The sequence below is a fragment of the Triturus cristatus genome, chromosome 1_1 (genome assembly GCF_964204655.1).
Source record: "Triturus cristatus chromosome 1_1, aTriCri1.1, whole genome shotgun sequence".
NCBI classification, from domain to species: Eukaryota; Metazoa; Chordata; class Amphibia; order Caudata; family Salamandridae; genus Triturus; species Triturus cristatus.
The window spans coordinates 68,099,174-68,113,792 of NC_140579.1; the positions used below are offsets into that span (position 1 = coordinate 68,099,174).

A 14,619-nucleotide genomic window follows, 5' to 3' on the forward strand; every position below is an offset into this window, starting at 1 on the left:
TATATCATGGACTGATATCTGAAGTGTCATGGGGCGGCCAAAATATCTGTTCATATCAACACATAGTCGTATTGCTTTATGTCGTGGGTGGCCCGAGACGGGGAGCCTACATTTAAATCCAAGGAATATCATAATTGAGACCATCATGATTGGTGTGGAGGCGGAACACCCAGCTTTGTTCTCGTCTGAATAATGTGGTGGGGTTCCACAATTGGTTTGATTCTAGGATCATCCATTTCACGTCGTCAATGGAGGGTTTCAGGTCATTAAAGTGGTTACACATCTTAGTGGCATTGTGTCCACATCTTATAGTACTCTTGTTTTCCCATATTCTTATTTATATTGGCCTGGTCGTCATCCCTATATGAAGCATATGGCAAGGGCATGTATAAGATAAGTAACATTTTTGGTATTGCAATTTGTGTGTGAAGAACAATCCCAACTGCACCATCTTAGAGTGTTCGGTTGAGGTGCATGTGGTGCAGTTCCCACAATGATAGGGTCAACTTACGAGTGGTAAATTCCAGAGTGTGGTTTGAGATCTGGACTCTCTGGTCCGTGGTTTTGTGTTCACCAGTTGGTGCTTCAAATTCGAACTTCTCTTGAAGGCGAAGCGTGGGTGTTCAGGATCCAAGTTGCCTGTATTGAGTATTTTCAAACTTTTTATTATTATGTTTTTCACCTTATTGGATAAGGGCGTAAAGGTGGTGACATATGGCATGGCGGTATCCTTAGGTCCTGTTGTGTTCTCTAGTAGGGCCACTCTGTTGTTGTTGCGGGCTCTCTTTTTGGCATTTCTGATTACTCTCGGAGGGTAGTTTCTTTCAAGTAAATTCTTGCTGAGGTCTTTGGCCTGTGTGTCGTAGTCACCTCTAGCTGCTGCAATTCCTACGGACACGAAGGTATTGACCAGATGGGAGGTTCTCACAGAGAGCTTTTGGGTGGTGACTCTCAAAAGACAAAAGGCTGTTACAGTCTGTGTTTTTCCTGTAGGTTCTGGTGTGTATCTGGCCTTGAGTGAGACAGATTAAAAGTTCCAGAAAGGGATCTCTTCGTCCGATATCGATCTTGTAAAATGCACAAAAGGGTTAAGGGAGTTGAACCAGTTTCCAAAGGCCTCAGATCATCTTCTCTCCTTTCCAGAAGACGAGGGTGTCATCTATATACCGCTTCCATAAGATAATGTTTGCCTGGAATGGGTTGGGGAAGAGAAAATGTGCCTTGACTCGAAGTCTGCCATATAGAGGCAGGACAGGCTGGGGGCTAAGGTACTTTCCATCGAGATCCCTTGTATTTGATGGTATATTTGGGTTTTATACATAAAGAATTTTTTTTTCAGAGCTAGGTAAGCACATTCGATTGTGAAGTCCACTGCAGTGGTGGTCGGTAAGGTGGCTGTTACTAGAAATGTGTTGATCACCTCTATTGTGAGATCTTGAGGTATGTTGGTGTATAAAGCCTCCACGTCGAGTGGCATAAGGAAGGAAATCTCCTCTGGGTTCTCCATGTTGACGATCAGGTTAAGTACATCCTTGGTGTCCTTCAGAAATGACGGTGTTGTTTGGACCAGTGGTTGAAGAAAGTAATCGCAGAACTGGTTCAAAGGTTCCAAGACTGACCCGATCCCAGAGACAATGGGTCTGCTGGGAGGTGGCGCATCTCCTTATGTATTTTAGTTATTACATGGAAGTAGGGTGTGGTGGGTGAATCATTCACAAAGAAGGGTGCTTCTCTTTGTGAGATCCAACCCTGGTTCTCCGCCGAGTTAACCATGATTTTGATGCTTCTGAGGAGACTGCTGGTAGGGTCAGTGTGCAATCTTTTGTAATATCTAGTGTTTGCCAGTTGTCTTCGGCACTCTAGATCGTAGTCATCTGTCTGCAGAATCAGTGGTGCCTCCTTTATCAGCCAGTTTGTTGATAATGCCTTCAACTTGCGTAAGAGAGGTTAGGGTTGTCCTTAGTTTATTCTAAAGATTGTTAACAGGTCTATTTGGTTTAGTCCCCCCCCCCCCCCGTCCCCCCCCCCACGTCTCTGAGAACTGCTTTTTCAAATGTCAAAATTTATCTTGGAGTAATAGCTGCTGTAGGGGTAAAAGTTGATTGAGTTCTCAGTCCTAAGTCTGGTTGGGTGGGACTAGACTTGTCTTGGAAAAAGGAGTGTAATCGGATTTTCTGAAAAAAATGATGTAATTCACCTGTCAAGAGGAAACTGGTCTTCACGAGGGGTGGGGATAAAACCAAGTCCTTGCTGTAGGACTGTGGTTTCATCTTCACTTGGTATCCTATCTGATAAGTTGATGATTAGTTTTTTGTGGCTGTCTGGCTCCTGGTTTGGCGTTGGGTCTCGGTCTCCTGCCATCGTACTTGTTTGTAGTTGCCTCTTCTTCTTCCTTTGCCTCTGCCCCTGCTCCAAAAAGGTTGGGAGACAGGGTGTTGGAAGAAGGGTTGGAATGGTGGTTGTTGCCCAGGAAAGCCGGGATACATGGGAATGGTGGTGCATGGAAACCATACATCGAGGGCGTTGGTAGTAGTCCCTGGCGGCTTCTGTTACTGCCTCGGCTGTCATTGCTGGAGTCACTGTTGGATGACTGGAATCTCCTGTGAGACGATATTGAGCCATCATTAGATGACTGGTCGCTGCCGGATGGTTGGTAGTCTTCTTTGGTGTAAGGGTATATCTTCGGATGTCCTTCTGGAGTTTCAGTATCTTCTGTTGCATCAAGTAATTCTTGTGTTCATTTATTTCAGTGTTTATTTCTTCCAGACGTGGCTTGAAGGCAGAAATGCTTATGCTTGTCTTGAGAACCTTCTCTGTAATGTTAATCTTGATGATCAGGGCGTTTTGTCGTGCTGATGATGAGGACCAGTCTTGGCACTGCCAGCAATAGAAAGAAGAAAAGAGTGAAAACAGACTAAAGCAAAAGCCTGGCTGAGAGAGTAAACCTATTGATTAAAAAGCCATGTTTTTAACGCCTTTCTAAATGGAAGGAGGCCTGCACATTTCTTCAACTATAGTGGAAGAGCATTCCACAACTTAGCCATGCGGTCTACAAAGCTTCTGCCCCCCAACCAAATGGGCTCTTTTGATTTTGGGAGTGACTACATTGTAATCAGAAGAGAGTGCAGAGTTCTAGACGGGGTATACTGTGTGAAGTTCAGTTTTAGATAGACAGGACCTGGATCATGAAGATGTTTAAAGGCTATACATAAGGCCTTAAAGCCAATGGGGCTGGACTGAGGCCTGCGATGCAGACTGATGTTTAGGGACTGCGAGCAGCATGCGAGGCGCAGCATTCTGCAAGACTTGCAATTTGTTTAAATGTCTTTGCTGCACGTTGTTTTGTGAGGCATTGCAGTAATCCAACTTGGAGAGCACAAGAGCGGTAACAACGGTCTTCTGTAAATCCTGCTGATTAAAAGGGAAAACCTTCCTCAAGAGTTTCAAGAAGAAAAAAGAATTAAAAGGTCACAGCATTGATTTAATTCTCAAATGACAATTTGTCATCAAAAAGAATCCCATGATTTTTCAATTGAGGAACAGAAGTTGGCAGTGTTCCTAACTCCTGCGGCCATCAGGCTGTGAACCAAAAGGATGTGTCATTGTCATGCTGAAGTACTTCGGTTTTCCCAGAGTTAAATTTTAGCCAGTTATTAGACATCATGATTCCCAGACACTGAAACCACTATCTGGATATCGACCACATAGGACACTACTGAGAAACTGAAGGTTTTAATGAGTCTGGCCAAGGGGGTGACATATAGATTAAAAAGTTTGGGGTTCAGGGACAAGCCCTTAGGCACCCCACAGGGCAAAGAGTAGGAGTTAGCTGTAAAGTGATCCATAGCGACGAATTGTTGTCTCTCTGATAAGAATGATTTCAGAAGAGTAAGTGCTGCTCTCCTGATGCCAATAGAGTGAGACGGTCAATCAGCAAGTCATGATTGACCATGTCAAATGCAGCTGAGAGGTCAAGTAGGATCAAAGCTGCAATTCCTCCTTTGTGTAAGGTAGCTCACAACTCTTCGGATGCCATGATCAGGGCTGATTCTCTGCTGTGTTCACTCTGTTACACTGAAACTAAATTGAGTTGCTCCAGGAGATGATTGGATTGGAGAAACAAGACCAGTTCTTTGCTTTATACCTTTTTGACAATTTTGGCTGGAAAAGGGTTGTGTTATATTGGCCGGTAATTGCTGGGGTCTGATGGACTGAGATTCATTTTCTTAAGTAAGGGCAACATGGAGGCTAATTTCCAGGCTTTAGGGTAATAACTTTGTTAAACTTTTTATTAACGATTTTCACCAGAATGCTAGCTATTACTTTGGGAGCCAGTTGAGTTATCTTAGGGGGTCAGCTGCCCAAAGCGGAGCTCAATTTTGTAGATTGAAGCAAGTCCAACACCTGATCAGCCATCAGTGCTGTAAAGGATGAACACGTTTCTAGATTAGTGTGCAGGATGATTATTCTCCTATGACTCTGGCATGAAGCTTCTGGTTCAGCCTCCAGTGAGAGCTCCTTTTGGGGTGGAGAGGTCTGCTGAATATTTGCCATGAAGGTATTGTAAATATCTTTTAGCATCACCTGAAAGAAGGAGGCTAGAATATTGCACAGGGATTGGTTTCTGTTGGTCAGATCAGAAAAGGTCAGGCCCAAGTTATATTAGTGGCTTTGGATTGGACCAGGAGAGGGTGGTCCCCTGAACATCTGGACATGAGCATCTGCCCTCTCTTCAGGCTAACATCTCGGGATGATCTTGTTTTGCAGGGCAGGGTCCGTCTCCCGAACCGGAGCAATCTACACCTCCATGCATCTGTCTCCCAAAATTGTGGAGGTCATTCTGGCTGTCAGACATCCTTCCACACCAGGTGATGGGATAAATTTGTGGGCTGTGGTGGAGCCCACAGGCCAAACTGTTGGATATTTTATTGTTTGTTTTGCTTTTGACCCCGCAAGGGAGTGGTCACTATTAAAGTTTATTTGACAGTCCTTTTGGCTTTTTGTGTTTTCTGGACCAAATGTCCTGGTTTACATCTCATGTTGTGATTAGGTTTATTAAAGTTTTGACACATTTGTTCCCTCCCAAACGTTTTGCATCCCATTGTGGAAACCTAACTAGGTCTGGACAGTTTTACACCCTTCTAGCTGATACACAGTGCTTGTTTCATAATCTGACTCCAAAAACTGTATTTCTTGTTGCAATCACTTCAGCTCATTGGCAGAGTGAGCTGCAGACACTCTTGATGCAACTGCCCTATAACAGCCTTTCTGCACACAAACTGGTGCTCAGGACTTGGTGGCCTTCTTGGCAAAAGTCATGACTTGATTCCACGTTGGGCAATCCATCACTCCATCAGTTGGACCCTAAAAGAGCTTTTAAACTTGTTTGTACCAAGGACTCGTGGGTGGATACTCAGCTTATTGTTGATTTCCGTGGGGCAAATAAGGAAAGGCTGTTCAAAAAAGACCTCTATCAGGGCGAATTGCTGTTTGCATTAAGATCTGCTACACATTGGCTAAAAAGCAGACTCTGCCAGAAATTAAGGCCCATTCCACCAGGGCTAAGACTGCTCCCGCTGCATTGGCACATGTCCATGACATCAGCAAAGCTGTGACATGGGCATTGGTGCGCAGGTTCACAAAGCAATACTGCCTTGACAACCAAGACTGTCAGGGCGGGCTTTTTGCCTGTCCGGTCATGCATGACATTTTGATTTAGGTCCACGCCACAGACTCTCTGCTTTCGAGAGGTACTGCTTTGGTATCCATTCCAAAGGTGAGACATCTGTGAATAGAAGTATCCATCATAAGAGCAAATTTAGAGTAATTTATAGCACTTTTATAGAATTGTGAAGAAATATGGTTCCGGATCCAGTCTGGGGCTTGGGCAATATTATAAAGGTTAAGAATCTGTGGTTGGATAGAGTTTCCACCAGAAAGAGCATTACCTATGGTGTTTAACTTGTTCAGTTGCATCCCTTCTGGGCAAATGTACAGAATGAGCATCTAAACTCTTAAATTATAATCAACCTTACCTCAAAAGGTATAAGACATATTAAAAAGCTATATGATAAGTTGGGATCTAATCTAGCATTTTGTGTCTTCTTTTTATACAGAAATGTTTCCAGCAGAACTGGGTAAGTTTAATAAAAGACCTGAAATGTATTCTATTTACTCTTTATGCTGTCTAATTTCACATACCCTCCATTCTTTTCTTACTTTTAGAGAGCAGATACATCAAACCTGGTGAATGTGAGTAATATCAGTATACTTGGAGATGTAGCACTTGTGAAGCCACAGGTTACAGGGCTGTAGAGGTTCCACGTGGGTGGTTCAAAGGAGTTGTGTGCTGTTATTACCTAAACTTATTGAGCACTTATGACCTTGTGCTTTGCGACTCTTTTGTTTTTACCAAGAGTTGTTCATTTTAGGATTAATAAAGTGATGTGCTTGTTAGCAGAATTGTTTAGTTATCTGGCCTAACCTTTTGGTGTTTTCTCGTCAATCGTTTTTTAAATTTGGATCTCTTTGTCGATGAGCTACCAACGGCGATGCAGCTGTTTTTGTTTTTGAAATCTAACTTTTAATGTTATGTATCCAGGGAATTCACAAAATTATAATAATGGAAAATAATTGAAACCTGGTGTGGTAAATGGATACCTTTGTCATTAAATCAGGGCTAAATCAGATGTCAGATTAAACCAATAACACATTGGGATAAGAAAAGGAAACCAAGAGTAGAGTTTGGTTACAGGACCTCATATAGCCAGACTGAGCTGTCACATGGATTACTTAATTAAAGGAACATGGTTTGGGGTTTCAGGATTGGTAGATCAGTCTGCAGTCTCCAGCCCTGGGTTAATGTTTATTCTTAATCCCAGACAATAGTGTAATGAAAATACATCTAAAAAATAAATATTATTTTAACAATGACCACAGCCATAAAAAGATGTTTAAAATCAATTACCACAGTCAACATGATGATACATAGCTTTGAGACTCCTGGTGAGTGTAATCCTCCACCATGTGGTAACAACGTGCCATGTCCTTCACACTCCATGCCTTGGCAAAGCTTAGACCGCCTTCACGCAGGCAGTTGTGTCTGCAGAGGCCCCAAGTCCATGACTGAGACTGATATGGCCGTGATGGGTTCAAGACGCATCTTGAGAGAAGGTTTTGGAAAAGGTTCCAATGTTTTATTTAAAGGTAAGAAAACCAGAAAAATATCTAATTCTCCCTCATTCAGAGGTGGGAGTCATAAACACCAATGACTCTGCGGTTAGGAAAGCCTTCCTCAGGAGCACACACTGTTGGAGATGTCATCTGAAAATCACCGGAGGGATGCAAAGCCATATCAGCCACGTTTTCCGACTGATGCTGCTGGTTTTTCGAATGACTCTGAGAGTGCACTGAGGACTGCTGACCAGACCTCCGTGCCTGTGCCCTGGCCATAAAGTGTATGTCGAATTGGCTGTACCCATTTGGAAATGGCTCACTTACCGATAAGTTCCTAGTAAATGGCTCCGTGGTACTCTGGGCATGTAAGTTAGAGGGGTAACCCAAGGCTTGCAGGACTGTTTGTGCCACCGTGAAGTTCCTCGAAGTAAGAGAAGTCTCCCAGTCCGCCACTGCAGACTGGTAGAGCAGTCCTGCACTGCTGGCCTGACTTTGCCATTGGAAGCAATGGTAAAGCTGCCACATCTCTTGTACATGTGTGTTAGTCACCCCTCTGGCAGGCCTACCAAGCCCTAAAGGCAGGGTGCAATATATGACACAGACAGGACATGTATCTTACATGTTCTGACATTTAAACCCGCAAAACTACAGTTTTTACTGTGGAAAGACTTGGTCGCCCAATTGGCAAGTGCAGGGTTACTTGCTGACCCCTCAGCTGTGCTAACTCCTGAACGGTGTGTCGAAAATTGGCATACAAAGTTATCAAGCAACTCCTTACATTAAGCCCGACTTGTATCTCAAGTCGCAATTAATGCCATTTGTTGCATTGTGCAGCTTTAGCAAGCTGACACTTTGTTGCCTTTAACTCCTGTGCCTTCCAGGGCACACATGGAGCCTGTTCCACTAGACCGCTTTCTGCCCTTCTGCAGAGATGTGCCAAAGATTCTCAGGACGGTGAACAATGAGGCATTGCAGGTCAGGGAAGTGTTACCTCCCTCCTGCAGGATGCCACTTAGGTGTTAGCCCCAAAAGGTAGACTTCAAAGGGAAGGACACCTTTGAAGGGCAGATGTATCACACTAGGGAAGAGGGCTGCCCCATTGTGTAGGCAGACAGCTGGCGCAAAGGGGGTAACCAGTTGCCTAGCCTGTTTCCCAGGGGTGCGTAGCCCGGAGATAACCACCCCCCAGGGGTGGACTACAGAGGTCTGAACACAAAGAGAGGTGTCTTGCCATCTGGGGAGTGGGCAGAAGGGTGCCAAATGCCGCACTCCAAAGGATGTAGTCACCAAGTGGGCGGGAACCTGGTAGCCCATTGACTACCAACTGCATTCCGCCCTGAGGACACTTTCTCAGCATAAAGGGGGCACCCCTGGCACCCAGACCTAAGATCTAAACAGACTTGGAATAAGGACTGCCCTGAAGAACCAGCAAAGAGAGGTTGCACCGTCGAAGATTGCACCTGCTGTCTAACGAAGTGAGGCACTGTGCCTGCTGTGTCCTGCTCAAGGAGAAGTTGTCTCCAGAGCCCAGTCAAGCCAAGGAACTCAAAGGGCCAGCTGACTGGCCTCCTGTGTTGGGACACAACAGCTGAAGAAGCCTGCTGGGGCCAGATGGTAGCCCAAGGTCTTAAAGTTGCTACCACCATGCAGCACTGAGGACAAAGACCTGACACAGAGTTGCACCCGAGTTCACTGAGCCCGGGAGTGCTGTCCGAGAGTTGCTAGGACCCACAGAAGGCGAGTTATAGATCCAGGAAGGATTGGCCTGAGACCGCGACTCCGGGCGACTGGTAGTCCAGTGGCGACTAGACTTCGACCAGACCAGAGAGGACCTCGTGGGACACCGACCCTGCAACCAGGACCCCCTCACTGTGGTAAATCCCTACATCAAGACCCATGTCGATGGGGTCGTGTCCAGCGCCCCATTGGAGCATCTTAAGAATCCTTCATCCCCTGCATCAGGACCACTCTCTAAGAATCCATTGCTACGCAAATAAAGTGCCTGCCACTGCTCCTGGACTGCTTTTTCGGTGAAGGTAATTGTTTCTAAGGATCTTGCCGGTCCCTTGACTAGCTCATTGCAGGAGTTGGTTTCCCCAAGTACTTCTACCCGATCGCTTAGACACGAATATGCCTCCTCATCCCGCAGTCTTTTTGTCCGCAGGGAATCACAACGCAGTCGTTACAACGACCGCGTTGTGATTCCGCATACCATTACTCCGCAAGTCGGAACAACGACTTGCAAGTCGGAACAACGACTTGCGGAGTGGGGGCGCTGGATGTTGGAATAGTATAATTTACTATTCTAACTCCAGTCTGTGCGGACATTAGGGAAGGTGTTGGATTTTAAATCCAACACCTTCCCCCTCCCTCCGCAAGTCGTTGTTCCGACTTACGGAGTAATGGTATGCGGAATCACAACGCAGTCGTTGTAACGACCGCGTTGTGATTCCCTGCGTACAAAAAGTTTTGTTATAAACGTTGTTTACCCTTAGACACCTACCCAAGTTTTCTTCTAAGTGTCAAATTCATCGAATTTGCCAAGGCTTGTTCGCAGTTGAGTGAAAATTATTTGATTTATTATTTCTTGTTCAATTCATATCTCCAGACACTCTGATGGGTCTTTTTCTTTTTTTTGCTAGTGTCTAAATTCTTATAAAAATACTGTCTATTTTTATAAATTGTTGTTGGATTTCTTAAGTGTCGTGTTGATTTTTTCTTCAATTGTTTTGTTGCTGTACAATTGCTTTACACTTGTTCCTTTGTGTAAGCCTCACTGCTCAGTGCCACAGCTACCCAGGGTTGAGCTGGGGTTTAACAGACATAACCATAGGTTCTTAAAGGGGTTGGTAAGTGTATTACATGGTGAGGCTGCACCACCACACCATATAATAGACCCCATTCCCTCACACCCCCTCTTTGGGATTTTTTTGTGGAGGTTAAGGGTGCCCATTTTCCAAGGCTGACCTGCAATCACTTCCATGCTTAGCTGAAGATTTACTGCTTTCGGTTTAGTTCTTATATTCACTTGTCACAGCCCAAGGAGGCGATGTGAACAATTTTGTGAAGAACGTTAGAAAATATGTAGAGGAATCAATGTCCGAGAAAAGGACAAAGAGGATCTTGAATTATAAAGCAATAGGAGAGGTGACAATCCACCTGGAAATCAGACAAAGAAGCTGGCCATAAAAGACTCCAGTGAGACAAGAGGCCTCCATTTTAGATAATGTGTCTTCTTAAAGTGTAGCAATGAATCTGACCTGTCAGTATGAGACAAAACTTCTGTCACAGTTTTCTGATTAGTAACAAGAGGAATGAAACTGATAGCCTAACATGGAATATAATCTCATAACAAGAGACAGTAGGATTAGTCATCGCAGGAGGAAATATGGAAATCACATAATTTGCTAATGAATAGCATAGGTGGATTATTAACCTGCGTGCCCCACAAATACAGTATTGAGTTCCAGAATATTGTATCTGATTCCTGTGGTACCTACTTCTCAGCCTGTACTGTGAAGTTTGGAGTTGGAATAACGTCCGGGATGCGTCTTCCCCCTGGAACTCATCTGGTATATCAACCCTGGATGCTCACTGGTCAGCTAGTGGGGCGCTGGGGTGGAAAGGACAGAGGAATGAGGGGTACATAGAATACTAGGATGAGTAAATGTGGAGGGAATGGTGGGATTAGGTGGGGGGTAGAAGATTGTTTCAATTAATACGAAGACAAGTAAGAATGGACTGATATGATTTGAGATCTAATGTATGAATTTTTTTTCCAAACAGCCACTTTTCCTACAGAACGGGGTAAGTTTAATAAATATTAATATATGGTTTCGTGTAACCTTCTCCTTGTTTTTCGATTTGATTTTACATTTCCTCCATTTTCTTCTTACTTTCAGAGTGGACGTACATTAAAACCTGGGCAAGTGAGTAAAAGTCTTTCTTATTGACAGTCACAAACTCTTAACCCTGGGTGGAGGCTTCCAGAAATTGAGAGCCGAAGGACGGGCAATGACAATGCAGATAACGCACAGGCGGCCATAATAGAGTGTCTAAATCATATTGGGTCAAAGAAAGTTGCAAGGAAGTGTCAACTCTCATTTTATGCCACTCTGTCAGAGAGAGCTGACCTAGCTAATGTGGGGCGTATTACCTAACGTGTCCTAGGAGGGCCATAGGCGTGTGTACAAGCTTTCTGCGCACCCAGGGCACTTTGGTATTACAGAAGCGATCGCTGATGCTTGTGCTGCAATTTCTTTAATACAAATAGCACCGGTGCATATATGGAACCAGCAATATCCTAACGCAGGGACATTAAACTAACCTTTACCAGTTGAGTCTCCATGTTCTAAGTGGAAATATCTGGAGAGTCCATCTGCATTGGCATGGTTACTCCCAGGTCTATGTTCCACTGTATAGTCTATCCCCTGTAGGGAAATGGACCACCTGAGCAGTTTGGGATTTTCACCCTTCATCTGTTTTAGCCATAAGAGTGGCTTATGGTCTGTCTGAACAATGAAGTGAGTACCAAACAAGTATGGCCTCAACTTCTTCAGAGCCCAAACCACAGCAAAGGCCTTCCTCGCAATGGCTCCCTCGCAATGGCTGACCAACGTTTCTCTCTGGGGGTCAACCTTCTGCTTATGAAAGCTACTGGTTGATCCTGACTTTCATCATTCAACTGTGACAGTACAGCCCCTACCCCCAACTCAGATGCATCTGTTTGGGCAATGAACTTTTTGGGGTAGTCAGGACTTTGCAGAATGGGAGCAGTGCACATAGCCTGCTTCAGGTCAGCAAATGCCTTTTGATAGGTAACTGTCCACTGAACCGTTTTGGGCATTTTCTTAGAGGTTAAGTCATTCAGGGGTGTCACTATTGATCCATACCCCTTGTCAAATCTTCTATAGTACCCAGTCAGGCCTAAGAAGGCTCTCACCCGAGTCTGGGTAGTGGGAGCAACCCAGTCCATTATGGTCTGGATTTTGCTCTGTAGTGGTTGAACCTGGCCTCCACCTACAAGGTGGCCCAGGTAGACAACCTGACTCTGCCCTATCTGGCACTTAGTAGCCTTGATAGTTAGGCCTGCATTTTGCAGGGTCTCCAAATCTTTCCTTGGGTGGACCAGGTGAGCCTCCCAGGTGGAGCTAAAGACAGCAATATCATTTAGATATGCTGCACTATAGTCTTCCAGGCCTGTAAGGACTTGATTCACCAACCTTTGGAAAGTGGCAGGTGCATTCTTCAAACCAAAGGGCATTACCACAAATTGATAGTGCCCACTAGGGGTAGAAAATGCTGTCTTTGGCTTTGCATCATCAGCTAGTCTGATCTGCCTGTAGCCAGCTGTCAGGTCAAATGTGCTTAGAAACTTTGCTGAGGCCAAAGTATCTATTAGCTCAACTGCCATGGAATGGGCATCAGTCCTAGCGACTGCATTGAGACCCCTGTAATCCACACAAAACCTCATCTCTCTTGCCATCTTTGGTGTGAGATTTAGGTACCATGACTACTGGACTAGCCCAAGGGGTATCTGAGGGTTCAATAACTCCCAAATCCAACATCTATTGGACTTCTGTCCTTATACAGTCCCTGATATGGTCAGGTTGCCTGTAGATCTTATTCTTCACAGGTGGACTGTCCCCAGTGTCCACTTCATGAGTGCACCAGGTGGTCTGACTTGGAGTCAGAGAAAACATATGTCTGTACTGACTGAGAAGCTTTCTGCAGTCAGTTTGCTGCTGGGCAGTGAGGCTGCCTGCCAAGGCTACACCATCAACTGACCCATCATCAGGGTTCTGAGAAAGCAGGTCAGGGAGTGGGTCACTTTCTTCATACTGTCCTTCATCAGTAGCCATGAGCAAGCCCATGTCTGCTCTGTCAACATATGGTTTAAGTCTGTTGACATGAAGTACCCTGTGGGGACTCCTAGGGGTTCCAAGGTCTACCAAGTAGGTGACCTCCCCTTTCTGTTCAACAATGGTATGGGGGCCACTCCATTTGTCCTGGAGGGCTGCTGGTGCCACAGGCTCCAACACCCACACTTTCTGTCCTGGCTGGTATACAGTCAGTACAGCCTTTTGGTCATGCCAGGCTTTTTGGTATTCCTGGCTAGCCTCAAGGTTTTTAGTAGCCTTTTTCAGCCATCCTGGAGCGGAGACCAAGTACATAGTCCACTATGTCCTGTTTAGGGGGTTTGAGAGGTAACTCCCATCCCTCCTTCAACAGACACAAAGGACCCTTGACAGGATGGCCAAAGAAAAGTTCAAAAGGGCTGTAACAAACCCCCTTTTGTGGCACCTGCCTGTAGACAAACAAAAGGCAGGGCAAAAGGATGTCCCATCTCCGCCTATGCTTCTCTGGGAGACCTTTAATCACACCCTTTAAGGTTTTGTTGAACCTTTCAACTAAACCATTGCATTGTGGGTGATCGGGTGTGGTGAATTTGTAATTCACTTCACACTCCTTCCACATTGCAGTTAAGTAACTTGACATAAAGTTTACATCTATGTCAGATACTACCTCCTTAGGAAAGCCTACTCTTGAGAACACACATAAGAGAGCCCTTGCCACCACAGGTGCTGTAGTGGTCCTTAGGGGAATGGCTTCTGGGTACCTGGTGGCATGGTCCACCACCAGTATAAACCTGTGCCCAGATGCTGTCTGAGGATCCATGTGACCAACAATGTCAATCCCAACCCTCTCAAAAGGAACCCCCACCACAGGTAGTGGTATCAAGGGGACCTTTGTGGTTCCACCTGCCTTGCCACTGGCTTGGCAGGTCACACAGGAGCAACAAAACTCCTTAGTGTCTTCAGACATGTGGGGCCAGTGAAAGTGAGGGACAATTCTGTCCCAAATCTTTTTCTGGCCTAGGTGTCCTGCTAGGGGAATATCATGGGCTAGTGTCAATAGGAAGCCCCTAAACTTCAGAGGTATAACCAACCTCCTGGATGCACCAGGCTTGGTGTCTCTACTCTCTGAGTAAAGGAGTCCATCATCCCAATAAATCTTATGGGTGCCACTAGCATTCCCAGCAGCCTCATCAGCAGCTTGCTTTTTGAGGGGTTCAAGAGAGGGGCAGGTTTTCTGCTCCTGACTCAGATCAGACCTGGAAGGGCCCCCTGTCCCCAAGAACTCAACCTGGTCAGGTTCAAGCTGCTGTGGGACAGTTCCTTCTTCAGGCTCAAGATCATCTCCCTGAGGAGACTGATCAGCATTCTGAGTCAAGTGGGAAGGCACTGCCTTAACCCTACTGCTCCTCCTCTTGGGAGGCACCTGGTCCATTATTCCAGAATCCAGGGCCTGTCCAGTGTTTGACATTTTGGCCTGTGACCTAGTCACAGCAAAGACATGAGCAGGGATCCTTAACATTTCTGCGTGTGTCCTGAGCTCCACTTCAGCCCAAGCTGAAGATTCTAGATCATTGCCAAGCAAGCA

At 45.4% G+C, this 14,619-nt stretch overlaps 1 protein-coding gene across 1 annotated transcript in view; it reads left to right on the forward strand.

Moving 5' to 3' along the window:
- The window catches only part of LOC146869435 (E3 ubiquitin-protein ligase TRIM38-like), a 196,145-nt gene that overhangs the window by 103,325 nt on the left and 78,201 nt on the right, over nucleotides 1-14,619 (forward strand). The window contains exons 6-9 of the mRNA XM_085599838.1: nucleotides 6,117-6,137; nucleotides 6,226-6,252; nucleotides 10,963-10,983; nucleotides 11,079-11,105. Coding sequence (XP_085455964.1) covers nucleotides 6,117-6,137; nucleotides 6,226-6,252; nucleotides 10,963-10,983; nucleotides 11,079-11,105 — 96 coding nt within the window. The remainder of the gene's footprint in view (nucleotides 1-6,116; nucleotides 6,138-6,225; nucleotides 6,253-10,962; nucleotides 10,984-11,078; nucleotides 11,106-14,619) is intronic.